Source organism: Pipra filicauda, unplaced genomic scaffold (assembly GCF_003945595.2).
Source record: "Pipra filicauda isolate LSUMZ 115617 unplaced genomic scaffold, ASM394559v2 scaffold30_size5312502_pilon, whole genome shotgun sequence".
Taxonomy (NCBI): Eukaryota; Metazoa; Chordata; class Aves; order Passeriformes; family Pipridae; genus Pipra; species Pipra filicauda.
This window is the reverse complement of record NW_024104432.1, coordinates 3,395,782-3,416,782: the sequence shown is the minus strand read 5'-3', so window position 1 is coordinate 3,416,782 and position 21,001 is coordinate 3,395,782. Positions and strand designations below refer to the sequence as shown.

Here is a 21,001-nt window from a genome sequence, read left to right as displayed (position 1 = left end):
ACAAAAATATGTCTTTTCCTTCAGAAAGGTGTCATAAAGCAGTTATTTCTCACACCACATCTCAACTCTTTGCCTTTGAAAAACTCTGTTCAGACATCAATATTAGTTGTCTCCAGAGCTGCATCAATGACAAAGGTGCACTCCCCTCAAAGCCATGGCCAAAGCCATGCCCAGGATTTGAACCAAAGCCTCTGCTGCTTCTACTAAATAAACCCACGGATTTTAGTGTTTTTTTAAGGAATTAAATCTTGGATGTGGCTTTTTTCACTTCTGACCACATACACAAGCTCCATCTACATTTGCATTAGTCCAGTGCTGCACAGAGTCATGTTGCTTTGCTAAGGAGTCTTTAGCTACCAAATGAACGGAAAACTCAGTTTACTTGTTGCTGTTGATTGTATCATGCACTAAGACTTAAAAATAAGGAAGTGAACGAAATAAAAAGAAAAGAAAAGGAAAAGCACCTGAATGGTTCTGACTCATGTACATCTAAGGCTGCCCCTCGTATCCTTCCTTCCTTCAGGGCCTGTGCAAGTGCTTTTTCGTCTACTAACCCACCTCGAGCTGTGTTGACCAGGAAAGCCCCTTGTCTCATCTAGGGAAAGTTAAAAACAAGAATGATGAAATAAAAATAAATGAAATAAAATCGTTGTGGCATTATTTTTTACTCAAAAGAAGCATCCATTACAACAAAGGCTATTCAGCTGGTTTAAACTGTAACACAGTCGTCTTCCCTTTCCATTGGAAAGTACCACAAAATGTGATGCTTCTAACATAAAATGCTATTTCACAGCACTTAATAACCTTTTGTTTCTTGTAAGTAGTGCCTTTTAATCGAAGCGTTGTTTCAGATATTGTGCAGTAACATGATCAAAAGATACAACTGTGCATCTGCAAGTGACAGATCATTTTATGCCTTTTTCTTTCACTGTGAAATTGCATGAGACAGAAACTACAGCACATTCTTAAACAAATTCATACTTTGTGGCTTTCAACTTTCACACAAATAAAAGCCTACATGATTTTTTCAGAGAAATCAATGCTTTCGGATTTTCAAACACTTTTCCCTTTAGTTGCCAAAACACAGTAGATGTATGTATTATTTATTTTTGTTACTTCAGCTTCCTCCTCCCCTGTGAGACTTTTCAAATAAAGGCCTAAAGAATTCTTCTATTATTCAATTAAAAGGCATGAAAATGAATTTGGTTGAGAACGCTGTGTGCCCAGGAGAGAAGCTGTGCTGTGCATTGTGCAGATTAGCATTGTAGATGACACTGCTTGGGGAGAACTACAAGAATTTACACCACAATATATCCACAACTTGAAAACAAAGTGGCAGCTTAAATAAGAGAGATGGTACAGAAAAAAAACATAAACTACTACATCCTGGTTCCAGCCACCCTAATACTTCATCTTTTACCAGATGTCTCAAACACTTCAGTGCATGAAGGTAAAGGGTATGAAGAGCAGGAACCATGGTGAAGATGAATTATAAAAATCTCATTTTGTACTGACTCCGTCTCTCACCACACAAATAAGAAAAACCCAACATTTTGACACCGACTTGAAACCTACACATCAAACTAAACCTTATGTAAATGGATCCTAACGCTGAAAGACTGATTCGAAATGCCAAATTCATGAACAACAAGGAGGTTTGGATGAAAGTAAGCTACGAGGATTTTTTTTGCTTTTACAAGATCGTAGGGAGTACAACATACATATGCTTGCAGTATTTTATAAGGAAAAAACCCACCATATTTTCCTGGCCAACTCTCTAGGTTTACTGTGGCCCTGCCTCTCTCCATTTGCAGATTCCTGGGACAGCAGAGAACCATCCATTGGTGTGTACAGCAAAACCAAACTCCACTTACAGGAGCAGAACTAAAGAATGTTTCTCTCAGTTTTACGTAATTAACTTGGGAATTAGAACAGTAAAGAAACAGGGGCAAGATCTTAAGTTGGTCTATTAACAAACATCATTGCATCTCCAATACTTGAATCAGCTGTGAGAATTATTATTAAAACAAGCACAGGTGGGCTAAAGAGACAATCACACCTGCTGTGTCATATCGGTTCGTGGGAGCTCATATACCCTTCCCATCTCTGTGCAAAGGGGTAACTTGACTTTAAAGTACAGCTTGCTGAATTTATATGCCCTCTGAAGGACTTGAACATTTTCACTGAAGTGAGCCTAGATAAAATCTTCTGTCCAGTCTGTCCAACAGCCTCGCTCAAGTTTTCATTTTAGGGCTATTTACAAAACTCTAAAACTAGTACTAAGACAAGTTCAAATCAAACAGAATATGGCTGCATAAATGCATTCTAGTGGGAATGAATTAAGTGACTCATGATAAACTGCCAGGGTGGATGCAGCTGGAGATGATCCTTAACAATGGGTGGAAGCTTGAAAGAGCTTCACAGCTAGAACTGCTGACAGCTGTTAAATTTACCTACACTAAACCTGCACAGCTGCTCTAAAATTTATTGTGTTTTAACTGCAGTGTCTTCTTCTCAAAACTGTAACACTAAAAGATGACCTCAGCTTCTCTTAAGAGCATCTGATTATCACAGGTTCAATGAAACACTTCTGTGAGCTACTGTGGGACTACAAGGACAAGCAGGATGGCTAGGCAGAACGCTGACTAATTCAAGAGAAAAGCTACTGAAAGACTGACACCAAATATTCAAACACATTTAAGGTTATGTAATTTCAGATTCTAAACAAAATTCAGGGTGAGACTTCAGTGAAATGAGATGCATCACACTTCTCTGCATGTTGCTTAAAAATTGGTTATTACATGAACATGCAATATGGGACAGAAGTGGCATGCAATGCTCTCTAGAAGTTTTAGGCCAATTCTGTCTGCCTAAATCATGATCAGGAGACAAAACCTAAGTATTCAGAGGTGTTACAATTTTATGGTTTTCACATCTGCTTTTACTGTACAGACTGCTTCACCCAAACAGCAAAAACTGTCTTCTAACATTTTAATCCTTGCTTTGATCATGAAAGGAAACAAATGGCAAGATAGATGTTTGCAATATACTTTCCAGTGCAGATTTTATTATAGGTATTTCATTTCAGATGATATTACTCAGTTTTAACATGCTTCTCTTTGTTTGTTTCTCTGAATAATGCACTAAGCCTTCTCCAAAGCTTGACACATTTATCCACCTCCACTCAAAAACTTCCTGTGATAAACTGGCCCTAGTTTCACATCTGCTGTGTAATGAGTGACCATTGCTCAGTGGTCCCACCGAATTCAGTGTGATTCTGTTTGGGTCCAGATGTCTGCTTGCAAAGACATCTAACCATGCAATAAGCACTGCATGTACACAGGCACACAACAAAAGGAAATGTTCCGAGCAGGGTGACAGAGTTCTGTTCTCTTAGAGGTTTCATTTTAAGCTTCTTAATTTTTTCGAGTTTTAAATCCCAAATCCTGATTTTATGTTGGGATGGATTTGCAAAATCCTTAAACTCTCAAATCAAGAACAGTGTTATACTGTCCGTTTTCTGCCACGATCCTACATGACTGTGGAACACGTTCAGTAAGTATTTCAGTTCTAAAGTTCAGGAGTAGTGGGTGCAAACTATTTCTCAGAAGACGAGCAATGATTTTACTTCAAAAGAGTGCCACTGTCATTGCTGCCATTGTTACCAACACATACAACACTGTATATGAAGAACAGCAAAATCAACTATTCTATCTTAGGGTTTCTTCCCTGAACACTGTCTCCACTCTTACATCTCAGCGTAGTACTTCTCTCTGTCACCTACACTGAGGTCAGAGTCAGAAGCCAAACATTTAATGAAAAAACTTACTATCAAATTAGTTCAATAACAGAGCACTTACTGTACCCAGATTTTGAAATTATTTTAATATTACCTAAAACTTTGGGGAGGGGATAGTACTAATTCCAAGAAACATTATTTTTCCCAATAACACAGTGCTGTAAATGAGCTCCATCCATGAAGTGCTCTGCGAGCATCAGGACTGAGCACAGGGGGGAGCCATTTAGTCATAATCCTTAAATTGCATCGAAAGAACTCAAACTGAGGAACAAGAGTGAAAGGCAGAATTGCTACCTGAAAATACACATGTAAAGGAAGTAGCTACTTCACGACATAGGAAAAGTACTTTTACATCAAGGCCACTTTATTAAATCTGAACGACATTAAGAAGAGCAAATTATTTCCGCAAATGCAATGTTACCGAGCCAAAAAGACAGTAAAGGCAACAATACAAAAGCCACCAGCTATTTCCTAATCAACTATAAACCTGTATGATTACAAAATCAGCAAAAGGGAAAGAAATTTCTTTCAAATGAGAATCTACCTATTTACACAAATAAATGCTACACAGAGTTGGCAACCAGCACCGGTGTGGAGGGCGCCCACAGAGATTATTACCTGCTTTATGGTGAAGTCATTAATAAGATGATGATTGTGTTCATTCAAGTTGCAGTGCAGGGTAACACAGTCACTGTGGAACAGCAGGTCCTGCAAAGTGCTCACCCGCTGCAGTCCCAGAGCACGCTCCATGCCATCCGAGAGGTATGGGTCATAGAAAATCACACTGAAGCCAAAGGCTTTGGCACGTAGTGCTACTGCTTGCCCAACACGCCCTAGAACAAGACAAACACGCAATGAGAACAGATGTGGAGCAGCTGGTGTGAGGTAGTCTCCTCCTTCCTAATGGGAATGCTTGTATCAAACTATAACGCTTTGTACAGCAAGTGGAAGAGCAGAAAACAGAGGCAGCTCCCACCCCACTCAAAATCATCACTAAGATCAGAAATGATACATCTGGACTGTTTCATACTGCCTTGTTTGAAACAAAGCAGGAGGTCTGCACCTTTTGTAACCAGATATCTGGAATGCCAGAAGATGTCACGTAATCTGCAATAATCTGTGTAATACAAGGCTTGCCTGCTGGGCCTGTTTATGGCAAAACACCGCTGCCTGTGAACACATCCTGCCAAGGACTTAGTCTTACCCATGTCAAACCAGCTGGCTTTAATAAAAAGCTATAAAATTAATCCACAAAAATGGATGCAATGAAAGATAATTTGTTTAATCTGAAGCGCGACCATTCTTAATGCACGGAATCGCCTTTCTGAACCAGTATTTTCTCTCATTTTGAGCAACACCCTTCCAGCATTAAAATGCCTACAAGAATCCTGTCATTGAAGGCTTTAAAATAAATTTTTTTTCAGCTACCTAAATGATAAATAAACACCATTCATCATATGGCACTAGTTAAGAAGAGCGCTGCCTCACTTGCAATTCACATTGACCTTTGCCTTCCTGTTCCACTTTCCTTACTGCCACATTTCAAGACTTGTGCCCAAAACTGCTGTATGGGCATGACTCCATGCCACATGTATCAGGGGCTGTGTTATTTCCCTTTGACACACTACCAGTAAAACACAGAGAAAAAAACTGAGTACACCTGATGAGTTACAGGTATTTTGAAGAGCGAGAACGAACGCACTTTTCAAGTTAGAAGCCTACGCACTAAATACTCACATTAGAGTATTACAAATGTTGGATAAAGATGTTTCAAAAGCATCACTTGACAAAGCATAATAATAATAATGTCTCATTTGAAAAAAAAAACCAACAACTAAAAAAAGTCAACAAGTTTTCTTTTGTAACATCTGAGTTTGTTCAAAAAAGCATCAAATTAACCCAGGGAAATCCCATCTCTTCCCAGTTGTGCTTGAAGGGATTTCCCTCTGCTTTTCAGTTTCCCTTTGAATAAACTTAAGAAGCCATAGGAAGAAAGGTTTTTTGTTGATCATTTAACCTGAACACAGCAATTCTGCAGTGCTTAGTGATAGATGTGCTTGGAATATTAAACAGTATGTCAACCTGATAGGGGTTGTTTGCTTTTCTTTGGGGACAGCAAGTTAAAATACTCCTCAAAATCTTTTATTTCAGTACTTGCATGCACGTTATTTATTTGCTTTCCAAGCTGTTTTTGTAAATTTGAAATACAAAATTTTCAACACAAACACTGTATTATTTTCAAATTTTGGCACGTTAACAGCTTAAGGAATCAGTCACACAACTGTAAACACTTTTTATTTTTTTTTAACAAAGCAAATCGCTGTTACTCCAGCTCCATTCATTTTCACATGCAACATTCTGTCATCTGCTCTTTCTTACACTCTTTACAACACTAATACCTGAGGGGATTCACGACAGTGAAATCTCTCACAACAGACTCTCCAGTTAAAGCCACACTCCCCATTCACTGCAACCAGGCCAATAAACCAAAACCTTCTTCAATGGGCACAGAAGTTTCCTTCTGAAACACTTGGGAATCGTGCCTGTACTTCTAACGAGAACTGTCCTATTACAATCATTTTATGAGATAAAACTCTTCTGCAACTGACAATTCATATTTAGTCTCAGTCATTACACACACACAGAGATGGACACACAGAATTCGCCAATTCCTTTCTAAACTAAAATCCAAACACCACAAAACCTATAATGCTTTCTAACCTTTCTAAAAAAAAAAGTTGTAAAGCAGAAGACTCTCCTGGGCACAAGGGGTAGTTCAAAACCTACCTCAGCAGCTCACAAGCAATATATCACACAAATCATCCCAGCTTTGGGACAACTCTATGTTAAGAGCATATAGAATTGTTATGAATGTGCATGGCTGCTCCCAGGGAAGGCAAAATCTTAACTTCAAAACATTGAGTGAACTTCTTGTTCTGTGGTGTGAGAAGAATGCAGAAAATGCATGTTGCATACAATTGCAAAAAAAAAGCAGAAAGCAACAAAAGCCTATTTTAGAAATTAGAGATTTATACAAAGTTCTAGCAAAGTCCATGCATCATTTGAAAAGAGAGTCTCAAAAACACTCAAGTCTCCTATTACAGCCATTCACTCCCCCACAAGTCTCACAACTTCCCCCAAGTGTCCCAATTTGTAGGTGTCTCTGACCTTGACTCTGCCAATGACCTGAGTGTGACAGTACAGCAGCTGCAGTTGTCAGTGACCCTGCTCAGCCCTTGGGCAATGAACACTCCTCCTATGCTGGTACTACAAAGTTTTATAGAACAACCTTGATACCATGGAAACATTGATGACCTGCCTGAAGGCTTCTGTGGAAAGGAAAAGTGCTTTCACTTAGCAGCTCTTCCCTGCCATAGAGAATATGGTTGATTTTTCCTGCTTCTTGGAGAACTCTGCAATGTGGACAGTAATACCATCCAACTCTTAAGCCTTACTGTCTTATAATGCAGGTTAGTAATTAGGCCAACATCTAGGTAGGACTGTGGGACTGCTGAGAAAATACAGCATGTGAGGAAAGACAAACTGAGTGATGAGATTCACTATGATGTGGGGACAAACTTGGAAGAATTTCACCTTTCTCGAGTGAGGAAATGCATTAGCTATTAGTCATCAGCATTTGTCACTGGGAAGGAAAGGGGAAGGGAGTGTGACTTCACTGTTATAAAATTATTATTAGAGCAGAACCAGGTCCACCTATCCATTCAATTACTTGCATGCTGCTGATCATAAATATTCTTTCTTCAAAAAAAATCCTATATGTCTAAATATAAGGTGGAAAGGCAGCTTTTTTTCTTTTAAATGCAGGGCTTACTAACAACACTTGTGATACATCACTTCAAATATAGGACACTGGATAGTAATAAAGATTAAAAGTGACAAAGACAGCTGTTTAATGATGTGATATTGTTATATATGTAATGCTCAAAGAATCCCACACTTCACAAAACCAGAAAGAAACAGAGGCTGTGCCCTAAGGAGCTCAGGGTCTAACCAAACACCACAACAATGAGGGATGGGATCCAACAGGCACGTGAAGGAGGCATTAGGCTGTTGAGTCTCCGCTTATCTTTAAGCTCAATACAAGAAGAGGATGAGAGATGGGGTTAACTTTAAAGGAAGAGCACAGAGTAATAGGATTAAGGAGGATAGCCCAAGTGTCAAAGCAGGAATATGCATGAGAGAAGGCAAAGAAAAGAGAGTGGGTGATGGAAAGAAGGCAAGTGAGTCACGAAACTTGGCTAGACCAGTGGATAAGTGAGAAGCTGAAACTTTGGAGGGAATGACATAGTCATTCCCTAGCAGAGAGATAGGCAAGAGCTAGGGTGTTTCTCTTTGGCAGAACAAGAGAAAAGCCCAGGAACAGATGCAAAGAAGGCCTGGAGCTAGCTGTTGCAGCAGCAAAGTGATAAATTTAAACAACCCACTGCTGAAGAGACCACAAGTTTTGGACAAGAATAGAGAAACACAGCTGTGGTTGAGAGGAGATGATCTCAGACACACGTTAACAAGAAAGGACAGAAACTGCGACACTACACAGAACTACAGAAAAGGACTCGGTAACAGATGATGAGAACTGTTTATTTTGTGTGTAATACATTCATTTCACAGCATCTGAGTGGGTCATCACTTCTGACACTGACATGTTAAAATAATAAAATAATAAATTGAGGCGAAACTCCAGATGCGGGAAGAGGCCACTAGTAAAGCAACACAACCTAAGGACAAGAGTCTTTTGAAGTCTTTTGGTTGTAAATACATGTTTTAGTCTGAAACTAGAGACAAGTAGCCTCTTGCAGGGATCTGTACTAGAAAAGGCAGTACCTCACAGCCTAAGAGTCTGAAATGCTCACACAGAAACGAGTACAGCCACCAGTAGCACAGTCTACATTTTAACTCTTCATTAACACAGAGCTACATAGGAGTTTGTTAGAATAGCTCAGAATCAAAGTGTTGTGCTTAGTCACACCCATGCACAAGAAGGAAGAGTGGAAGTTTCCAAAAGTGACTTTACAGTTTAATTTTCCTTGAAATTGTGAATATTCTATTGTAGGAAAAGATATAGGAACAGCAAAAGACTAGAGACAATGACTGGTTAATAACTGCAACAGATGTGTGCCTTCAAAATCAGATTTTGCTGGGTTTTTTTAATATACCATGCACATGAGAGGTTTGCTTTTTAAAACTAAAACCAAAACCAAAACCTAGCATTCTATAAAGCTTTATGCACATATTGGCAAGGTGATTATCCATTTCTTTCTCTATACTTTTCAGTCATTCACAACAAAAACAACACATTACATTCACTTAAAGAAGTCAATGATGAAAGACTTTTTCTAATCTCAAGTCCAAATTTGTTCAGTGGAAAAAAAAAAATCTAATTACAATAGGACAGATATTTCCAGCATATATGCATGTGAGATACACAGCATGTGAGCCAAAAGCTTAAGTTCCAAAAGCTAGGTATGCATTTCCATTTTGGAAACACTGCAGGCAACTGTCTATTACTTATGTACAGATGCTGTGACTGTGAGTGCAATAATCATCGTGTGTTTAAATGAGATGCATAATTACATGAGAATAGATTTGAGAAAGCAACTTCATGACTATCAGGGCCTGGTATCTCTGAGGATCCGATGTGCCAGGCCATCGAACCCACACAGCTTCTTGAAAGTCATATTTTCAAGGCAATTCTTTGATTGTGAAGATGGTTTTGGTGTATTGCACGCTCAATTAAATGAGCACTATGTAATGCCAGGCTATTTTCAGCTTCCAAAAGTAAGAGTTCGTGGCTTGAGTTACTTGACAGCAGTGTGTAACTGGAACAGTCATTTAAGTACGATGCTTTGTTGGCAAAATCATATTATTAATTCCTGTGGATGAATAGCACAGCAATTGCATCCACAGTGTATCAGATCTGTGTTAAGACTAGCACATGACTGAATAATTTTTATATGGAAACTGACTTCCTTGTTTTTCTTCTCTACTTCTGTAACAGACAGTAATTAATTCATCTCAAGCAAGCCTGTCCATCTGTTGGATGCTGAAACACATTTAGGGCCACTCAGAGAGGTAAGTAGGTGATTTTATTAGGCCTGGAAACATTTCAAACTTTCTTGCATATATTTTTCCTCTCATTAGAGCTGAAATACAATTTCAGATGCAGCTCAACCAAAAGCACAAACTAACTGCTCTGCAGGTTGTTACTGCAGAGAAGACTTTTCAGTTGTGTAAAAAACAGTAAAAGGATAGAAGGCCAAACAGAACCAGATATGACAATGGATAAGGAATAAAGCATATACATGGGACACTGGGTTGAAGTAGCAGGATCCTTGCCCTGGAAAAGAGAAGTGATGATGTCTCCTCTTACAACCAGTGTGCCTGACACCAGGCAATATGGCAACAGAAAGATGTATAGAAACTCAAAAGAACTGAGAGAACATCAGCAACAAAATCAGTTTTCTGAGGAAAATGATTATGTCTAAAGGGAAAACATCTGAAATATATAAACACCAGGAAACAAGAGGGATTATACACAATGTGCGACACAGAGTGGATGAAAGGGTCCCATTTTTATAGCTCAAATCTTTGTAAGTGAAGAGTATTAAACCACCTGCCAAGACAACATACCTAATCCAATAATGCCCAGGGTCTCCCCTCTGATCCTGGCAGCTCCAGAGGCCACTTCCCGAATCTGTTCAACGCTCTGTACTCTCGTGCCTTCCCGCAGAGCCTGGTGGAGCCAGGTGGTTCTCCTGTACAGGTTCAGAATGTGGCACATGGTAGAATCTGCCGTTTCTTCTACGGAGGCGGCTGGCACGTTACACACTGCAATCCCTGCAAACAGTGGGGGAGAGCACACCAGTTGCCAAACATTCTTACTTTTCTCCCATTTCACAGCAGTTCAGGAGTATCACGTTTAAAACTACAGATATTTCAACATGTCTTGCACAAATACTAAGTTTCTGACCATAAAAGCAGACAGAATACCTGATGTAAAAGTTGATAAATACGTACTAACTCATTTTTCTGATTTTTTAACTACTGCTGTGTTTTTATTTATTGCAAACTAAGGCAAATAGTAAACAGACCACTGAAGTCACAAAAGGAGAGCATTGAAGACGTCAAGACAGTTTAGAAGCTGAGTCTTGGTAAGCGTTTTACATTTCCACTGAGTTTGGTGTTCTGAATAGCAAAGAGAAATCTGCCCTGCTTTCAATAGTGTGGTTAATGATCGTTGTTTAGGTTTAATTGTGACTTGGCTTTTTCCTACTGAGCAGATAGGCTCCCAAAAGCCATCTATGCAAGTTACAGAAAGGATAAAATAATTTATAATGACAACAACTCTTAGAAAGCCCTCACAGGATGACTATGAGTAATTCCAAATCATGTATGGTAATCATGACACAGGGAGGGACAATCTGTTATGTGTTGCACATGGGTTAGTAGAATTACAACAAACAGAATCCCAGTCCTTTCCTGGTCCCTCAGATTAAAGAGAGAACCCGCCTAACTGTCAACAGGGAAATGCAAAATCTGCTTCTGCATGGCATGCAAAGGTAATGCCAAATGACGTCCATGTTGCTAACAACTGTAAAGTTACTGGTTGAAACAGGCTTAAAATCAAGCAGCTGAAAGAGTAGTACAGATTTCCACAGAAAACTGGAAGGTGGATTGATTCAAGACTCACAATAAGCCTTTTTTACTTCAAAAAACCAGATGAGGCAACAAGTGATTGTAATTGCATCCAAGTTACCCCATTCTGCTTTTTACCTTCTAGTACTCAATACACAGCAGTTAAGCAAAATGTTTGCTTGGAAAAATGTGTGTCCTTTTTGACTTGTCTCTCTTCGGTCTATGTACTGCATGTTCTCTCTCTAATCACCAGCTCCCACAAATGTTTGTCTCTCAGTTCTGCTGACTGAGACACCAAATAGCACACAGTATAATTTCACGGTGAGAAAAAAAAAAAAGTGTTTTGTATCCTAAAAACACCCTGTTTTCACTGTTTGGGTTTTTACATAACTAAATATTCAGTAAGTGCTCAGCTAATGCCAGCGTATCTTATGAAGCAAGGAAGAAGAAACATTCTCTTCAATAATAGCAATAACAATAATATAACATAATAAGCTCATACCATATTTATCTACATTTTACATTCAAATGCCTTTACTCTGCTGCCCTTAACTTATTTTACAGCTTTCTCTACATCGATAAAAACCAACACAAGGAACCTGCAGAACTATTTTCTTTCCTCTTCTGTGGAGATGATCATGTCTGCTGAGTCACTGCCCTTAAACTTACAAAAAGATATACCAGCATCACATGCAGGAATATTAATCCTGGCATCCTGCAATCATCAGTGGTAGCAGGAAACTCACACTTTTTAAAAATGGGGAAAAAAGCTGGGGGAAAGGTAAAGGACTGAAAAATAACATCCCTCTAAGTACATCATAATAAACAGCTGCATTTGTTTATACAAAAAGTCTTTCTTAGAAGCAAAAATACAGGTTTTAGATGGCAAAGTAAATTTAATAAGTGTGTCTCCTAACAGCTGGCATCAACCTAATAATGCTTTAAAAGGAGCTTAAGGAGTTACATTATGTATTTGGGAAGAGAAATAACATACCTTTCTCCCTAACAGGTTTCCTCAGAAAACTGAGGGAACAAAAGTCAGGTAATTTCTCTCCTGAACTGCAGAAACTTCTTTTTCCAAATTTTTCTCCAACTTTAAAACCAGGGTTTTTTTGAAAGGCAGAGACATAGTGAACCACAAAAAGCAGCAAGAGAGAGTCAAGGAGATGAAGAGACATTTCACATAGCACACTCTCATCTCATATCCATCTATCTATGCTCCCTTCCCTTTCTCCTTTTCTCACTGTTTTCAGTGATTTGTACACAGATTTGATACTGAAAAATGCAGGAGTCGACAGGCATTACCTTCACTCCCACTTGACCTGAATTCAGCTACACCCACGACTTCTACAGATTTTCTAGTCAACAATTAATAAAGTGAAGAAAAAGCAGATTTTCTCCAAGAAACACGTTTTCATGCTTTTCAAGATAAAACTGCTAATATAAAAATAATGCTTAATAGGAAAAGCTGGTAACAAGCCCATGTGCCAGCTGTGCGAAAAATAACTCAAGAAGTTACTGTGTAAGTTCAGGACTATGTCAGATCTCTGGTCTAACTCTACGCTACATTTCAAAAGTGAACCAAAGCTTTTTATAAACAGCAGTTCACTCTCCCATTACCTCCTTGAGATGTGTATTATGTGCACTGGTTCAACAAATGGAAATTTGTCCCAGTAGTGCTTAGTATTTCATTGCAGCCATTTCACCCAAACTATTAAAATCAGAGATTTTAATTTCACTCTGTAATCCTTCCAGCATTTACTGGTTATTGACAGAGTGGACATGAATACACATGCACCTATTTTGTAAATACTGGGATGCACAAACAGGTTGGATCCTAACTGTATAACAGTCTAATCACAACACAGGACCTGAATGATAGGAAATGTGGCCATTTAGCATTGCATATGAATGAGAATTTCCCAAATCTGCTGTACTCTGGGGCTTGAAGGGCTATGTGGCTGCATTTAAGTTCTAAGATTGGGTTACAATCCAGCAGAGAGACTTGCAGAAGAAACAGACAACAAACCTGTAAAGATCTTCCTCTTATCAGGAATTTTCTCCACAAATCAGACTCCTGAAGTTCTCCACTTTCTCTACTCCTGACTTGCCAGAGCCTTTGATCTGTACTTAGGTTTTGACTTTTGATCTGGGATTTTAACCAAGGTCAATCTCTACAGAGACAGATGTTTTCTGGGTCTCACAACATGTGCCTGACTGGGGCACTACTTACAACAGGCAGAACAGAGCCTTGCACACTCTCAGACCTGACCTGTTCTTTATAAACCCAACAAGGAGTGGTTGGGTTCTCTCTGCTGTGCAAACTACACTGCCATCAAAACAGGTGAGTATTTTACTATCATTAGCTGATAAACAGGCCACACTACAGCTCCTCACTACACCAGTGGGGTTATTGCTATGACTAAGTACTGCTACAAATGTTTCTAAGATCTTCCCAGAGCATAATGGGAAACATACTTGGTCACCTCATCTTGGCAAAAACCTGAAGAAAATCTTTACTCCAAGTGGTAGGTTTACCTGTAGACTACAGGTAAGAGATAGTTTAACCTAAAGTAAGAAAAGTACAAATCAGACTGTTGCTTTTGTTACAGTGAAACATTAAGCACCATCTCTTTTCACAGTTGTAGTAGCTGAATTTATTCTAAAGCAGCAACAACTGATTCTCCTCTAAAATCGGTATTTCTATTTTATGGAGTGGTTTAGTACTAAATCTCATGCATCATAAATAAGTCTCAGACAGTTGATAACGATCTCATTTTTTATTCAACCAGAAGTAGTACGCCACGGTGATGGAATTATATTTTGTAATTGGATTACAGCAGTAGTAGTTAAAATATACAACTGGGGTGAAAAAGAAAGAGATGAGAAATTATGGCCTTACACTCCTTGGGTTTATACAGAGCAGGGAGATTGCCATCCTGTCACAAAGCTGTTAATATTATCACTTAATTAAATAATGCTAGTATTTCCATAATGAGTTTTAAACAGTCTGATGAGAAAATTATACAGCTTACATATGATGCTAGTATAAAACACACAGAAAACATTAATGCAAAGATTTAGATGCTATCAGGTTTCTGGAGGCAAGTGTAAGATGAGAAATAAAGTCTGTAACAGTCATACCTAAATCTCCAGCAGATTTGATGTCAATATTATCAAAACCACTGCCAATTCGGACAATTATTCGAAGTGCTTTAAATTTCTCCAGGTCTTCTCGAGTTAAAGTGATAGTGTGATACATCAGTGCACCCACTGCTTCATTTAGTACCTATAAATAAAACGGAAGAAAAAATACTTATTTCATTTTTTTTCTTTCATAGCTTAATCACGTATACATAGTTTCAGATATAAAAAGACTGTAAAAGCATCAAATCCAGTTTTGTTTTGTTTGTTAAAGGTTATTTCTCCAAATATCTTTCAGACTCTCGGTAAGTCTTTTTCATCTGATGTCTCCTTTCTAGCACGATGGGATTAGCTTTGGAAGAACTAAGTGACCTGTATTCTGCTCTTTTTAAGAGGGAAAACTCTTCTCATTCCACAGGATATGCTCTGCAATACCAGGCCTTACATACAAGTGCCACTGGACTGCATCTGCACACTCAGATGAAGCACAACACGGGAGCAAACACTCCCTGCAAACAGCTCAGGCAGCTGACATTCAGCTCTGAATGGAGTTATGGAGCAGTATCTCTTTACCACACACACACACACACAGGGGCTACAGGCATTCACTGAGCTATTAAACCACTTGATACCTGAATAGAAAACATTCAGTGATCATTACAAACCCCGTCCTCAACAGAGACTGAAATCTGTCAGTTCATACACAAGAACAAAAGTGTTTGCCCCTCAGTTTACTGATACTGCAACCAAGCTCTCACTGAAGGAAAAGTGGATGTCATATGAATTGGTAATAACTGACATACCAAAGCTGACATTATCCAGAAAAAAATCCAAAACCTCTGAGAAATAAGAAATTGCAACAAAGCAAAAATGCTGCAGAGAGACCACCAAAAAAGCAAAAATAAAGGATATTCAGACCCTGTCACATTAAGTTAGGTTAGAGGGCATCCAACCTACTCAAGAGCGCTTAAGAGAAAGGGGATGGGAGCCACACATGCCCAGCAGTTTCAACTGTTTTCACTGCATCCCACATGCACATCTGATACAAGTTTATTTTTCAGAGAGCAGAGAATATTGTCCTCTTTATATGCAAACTGCAGGGTTTCTCTTCTTCAAAACACCTCTCTGTGCTTCTACCTTCAATGCATGAGCTAATATCCTAATCGTTCTATGACACACGAAACATGCACAAATCATTTCAGCAGCTAAGCCAGCTGTAATCACTTCAAGAGACTCCTATGACACACTTCACGTGAAAGTTCTGCAGAGGCTCTAAATTTCTTATTCCATAGACTTTTCGGTCTGGTACATGTACAGATTCTGTCATCTGAATTATTTCTGCTCATATGAGCATTTCCTAGTGTACTGCAAGGTCAGCAACAATAATCAACATCAACATACATACTTTTAAAAACACTATTGCAGCAAAACACGGTCTTGCACTCAGAGGATTACAACTGTTGGAACTCAAGATCTGCAGCAGTAATGTTTGAAATTAAAATCTACAAAGAAAAAAATTTTAAAGAAATACCAAACTCCATAAAAACGAAAGAAAAGCATTTCTTACTGAATACTTCACAAAACTATTTATGCTATTTCAACATGTGTTTCTGGACCGGGAACCTCAGTTCTAAGTCAGATAAAGGCCAGAATCCTTTGAGCAGAATTTGCATTTACTACTTAGAGTAAGAACTGCAAAAAAATTTACAAATTACACATCCTTAAAGAATGCAGCTACAACATAATTCAAAGACCAGCTGTAGGCTCTGATCTCATGAAATGATTACACACACAGAGAACTCCTTGATTTTAATGGTACAGTTAAGTCCTTTGCAGATTACATCTATCAGTCCACAATCAAAAAGACTGCACTCATCAGGACACGTTACCTTGAGCTTGTTACAGAGGGTTAAAAAAACCTAAAACAGTTTATTGCTTCTCCAGTGACACTACAGTTGGCACGGACCAAGCCAAAGGTCATGTCTGAGGGAGCCTGCACAAGAAAAAGTCCCTCTTAGAACCTGAATGCCCACCTAAAATGCCCTTAGGTTATTTTTGGTCCAACCAGAGCCTAAAAAAAGTTGTTCAAAAATCTCCCAGTTTCAGTGATAGAGAAATTTCTTCAACCTCAGTTGCAGCACCTGTTACTACTTCAAGCCTCAAGGTCCTCGAGTTCTTCACGATATCCTGGTTGTCTCCAATGAGCCATGTCCTCTATTCTGTGTTGTATCACACATATTTTCCCCTGACCCTCCAAGGTTGCTCTGGATGGCTGTGCTGCAACATCCTCTGTGCAGTTGTAAGATAAACAAAACCTGAAGTAGCTTAGAACTTTTGAGGACACCCCTCCTCTCCCAGACTGGATACTTTGTGGGTACAGAGCCGCAACTGCTTTAAGGACTGCATTAATCAGGGGTTAAAAGACAGCTGAAGCAGCTCAGACATTTATGTTTTAAAATCAGAGTGTTTCATTGGGGAAGCAGCTTTTCACTTCATAATCATGCATATTTTATTAACTCAGCCAGTCAAGACCATCGTTTGGACTCTTAAGAGCACCAGTCTGGACCCATCACACCACATTTTGGGGACCGTCTAGGTTATGGCTTGGCACTAGGAGGAGACAGAAAAGTACTGGAAAGCTTGGGAATGTGTTCAATAAAAGGAAAAATATTTCCTAGCTATGGCTGAATGCTGGCACTTTCCATTTCCACAGGCGGTTATTTACCCATCATATGAGATATGGAACAAACAGATGCAAATGACAAATCCTTTAGAATTTCTTTTTGGTGACTGAGCCTCTCCTACGATTATGGACTAGTTAGCAAGGAAATACTCTGCAAGTGTGTATTGCATCACATTAATTTGATAATTTGATTATGTTCCTGCTTTTTGCAACTGGCAAAAATGCTGAAAAGGCAGAAAATAATACCAGAAAATCTCAAGTTAGAAACAATTAGATTGGTGAATGTTAATAATGCCACTTAGAGATTAAAACAGTAGTGAAAGTTTCTGTATTTTGGAATTATTTACATAAATTATATTTTCAGTCATTACGTACATTAAATGCACACAAGGAATTTTGACAAGCTTGGCAATATATAAAAACAAAACTTGGCCTGAATCTGAATATAACACACAAAACTTAAATCCAGCATAAATATCAACAGTTCCAGAAAATTAAATAATCTTTAGAAAAAATAACTGCATAGGGGCAATTTACTGATAATTTAACAGAAGTATTCCCAGTGGTGGATGGATGAGAGAAACAGGGAGTGTATGCGGGTTTTTTCATTCATTTTCTGTAACAAACTTGATGGAAATAACTTTTACCAAGTTCCAGTACAATTTTATTACAAAGACATCAACTCGTGTCACTTTGAGTGAGATAACAATCCAGGCAAAAATTCCAGACCAGCCCAAGTATGTGGCAGTCAGACAACACTCTCACGATCACTCACAAGGAAATGCAATGGGCAAAACCTGACAGAGAACAAGCAGAGTCAGCTGTGCTCCTCCAACAGCCACTCCTGCTTTTAGCACACTGCAACTGTGCTCTTTGGGAAGACAAGATCAGAGACAAAAGCTGAAACACAGGACACGAGTTGCTTTTGTAACCAAATCATTACATAGCTGATCTGCCCCATTTCTGTGCCTTCTGACTTCCTTCCAGGTAAAGCTACAGCTGGTTGAAAGCCCCTTTCACACCCTCTTCCATGAGGTGACAGCCTCTCCCATCTCAATGGCTTGGAAAGGTCTTTCTGCTGTTCTTCAACCCCAAAATGACTACTCTGCTTTCACAATATGCCAGATCCCCAAGGCTCTTAGGGAACAGATGACACTGCAGTATGAGACATTTCTATTTCCAAGAATTTAACAAATCCTGAGTACTGATTACCAAAGGCTGAAATCCTTTTTAAACGTATTCCTATCTATTTTTTTCCACCTTCTTTCAGCACCAGACTGTTCTAGCCATCATGCAAAACAACACACAGTCACCACTGCAACACACATGCCTCATTATTTGGGGAAGAACTCTTAGCATCTTGTTTACTTTTACCAAAAAAGGTAACATATTGTAACATGATAAGAACCAAATAGCAAGGCCTCTTTCTTTGAGTATCTAAAAACATTTCTAGATTTGACTATGAGAGACAGATCTCAGAAGCTTGTGGATCAAACCTAGAGCACAGAAACTAACAGTACATAAAATGCCAAAGTACTTCAACACAGAGACAGAAAATATCTATAAATTACATATTGACTATGACAAGGTATCATAATTGTAAAAACCAACTTCTAGAAAGATCATCACTAGAAAGTGCTATATTTCATCTGGTTCTAGAAACTACAGGGTATTGCATTTCTTGGAGTTTGATGTGTCATCTGCAAAAAAAATACGTTCCAGTATCACCAACAGACTTGAGATTTTTGCACATTTGGGTGGAAAAAATGTACTTTACCAAAACTGAGTAGGCCTTGCCTTATTTAACTTGCAAAAAGCAGCTGCACGTTGAATTTGTAACCAGTAGTCTGTCACGCAGGGAAGGCTGCAGAGACTTGTAGCTGCTCTCAAAGCCTCACTACAGCATTGCCAAGGGCCCATGTGAAACCAACAGCATTCAAAGTAAAAAGAAAAGCCAGTATGCTCCAGGGGTATTTAGTAGCTCTGCAGAACTCTGCTGGATTGTGCTGCTTTATATAAGTTCCTGCTTCTCTTTAGGAGACTCTCAGCTCCCTGTTAGGTTCCTGTGATCCATGGTGCTGTCAGCAACCCACCCATTTCATGTGCACTTTATTCAGCCAGGATACTGTCTAGTGAGGAACCTAAATACTAATACTTAAGTTTATACTGTACATAAATACAAGGATAAATATTTTACACAAACACAAAAGGAACTTACTTGCAGGCTCCTAAAAACACACTCTCTAAAAACCTATATATCCATACACTGCATAAACTACATATATACACACAAGACATGTATATATGATAGTGTATTTCTAAAAATACACTATAATACACTAAAAATAGCCTTCTAAAAACAAATTATTAAGAGTATATACGTACAAAGACACATAACTACAAAATAACCTGCAGAGCCTACAGCAAGCTTCCTTTTAAATACTATACTGAAGTCAGTCTTTCAAAGCCAGGATTTACTGACCATCAAATGCAGTTTAATGACAGAAGTCAATTTGAGAATACAGACTCTGAAAACATTTTTACTAAATAAAAGGCTTCAATGAAAAATCTTTAACAGGAGTTCTGTGTGTTGTGTATTAATAAGGGTGAATTGTGTTCCAATTCAGTTCAAGCCTATCAGACACTACAATGGGTTGAACATCTATGCCAAAGGATCACTATGTCGTGTCAGTCACTGATGACAACACATCATCCCACAGAAACCTCTGTCAAAAACCTTCTTAATAAGCACCAGCAACATTCAAGCCTCAATGACCCTTAGAAAAACGTGGTAATGGGAAATGAAAGTAAATGTTAGTTGATAATCAACTGTATTATTTGAATCTGCCTGAAAGGTTGATGTGTGCTGCCTGCTGGGAACGGCAGCACCTCCACTCTGCTTTTTAAAGGGTGTTAGTTCAGAGGAGACACTGGCACCCTGCCCCTTCCTGTGATGCTGCTGGTGACCTGTAGCACTGCCACTGCAAATTCCAAGAGATGGTGGCAGAAGGGCCACTGAACGCCACCCCTGGTTTGTACATATCCTTACTCTCACTGCTGTAGGGCAACTACTTTGTATAATGAGGTGTAACTTAGGGTTTCCTTTTGTTAATGTTTTCAAAGTCTTTCGTAAGAGTCTGATCCCAAGGCTCATTCAGTAAATTTACAAGGTTTTGGATCAGCTCCGAGGTGACAATTTACTATCAAGTATACATCACTGTTTAGAACAAGGTTGCTTCCTTTCAATCTGTGTTCTTTGAGAATCTAAATTTGATGGAAAACTAAAATGCTGCAACTGCATCATGAATATAAACAGCACTGATGGTGTAAACACAAGATTGCAGCTTTACTTCTAAGCAAAGAATTTGAAGTTGAAAAAATTATCTTACTTAACCACTGCTGTAACAGGGACAAATCAAAGAGTTGAACAACAGCACCATTCCCAATTTGTTTGTACCAGTTTCAAAACATTTGTTGCTTTTCAGCTCTTCTTTGAAATGGTCTTAGATAAAACTGTCATCATCAGTGGAACTGTTTCTACATTTAATTCCTATGTGAAAGTGTGACTGAAAAACTTGAAGTCTTTCACTAGTGAACAGGAAGTAGAGCTTTCAATTTTTTTTAACTTAAAACTAAAAATATGGAAATGCAGTATCACATTGAAGATGATTTTATTTTGTATTCATAAAACAGGATCAAGGGATCTGACACATTCTACCTCA

General features: G+C 38.7%; 1 protein-coding gene across 8 annotated transcripts in view; it reads right to left on the bottom strand.

Moving 5' to 3' along the window:
* Window positions 1-21,001, bottom strand: part of CTBP1 (C-terminal binding protein 1) — a 239,939-nt gene that overhangs the window by 12,221 nt on the left and 206,717 nt on the right. For all 8 annotated transcript variants that reach the window (XM_027736582.2, XM_039383430.1, XM_027736585.2 and 5 more), the window contains 4 exons: window positions 14,597-14,741; window positions 10,448-10,654; window positions 4,418-4,632; window positions 465-595 (listed from right to left, as the gene is read on the bottom strand). In XM_027736582.2, the coding sequence (XP_027592383.1) occupies window positions 465-595; window positions 4,418-4,632; window positions 10,448-10,654; window positions 14,597-14,741 (698 nt within the window). The remainder of the gene's footprint in view (window positions 1-464; window positions 596-4,417; window positions 4,633-10,447; window positions 10,655-14,596; window positions 14,742-21,001) is intronic.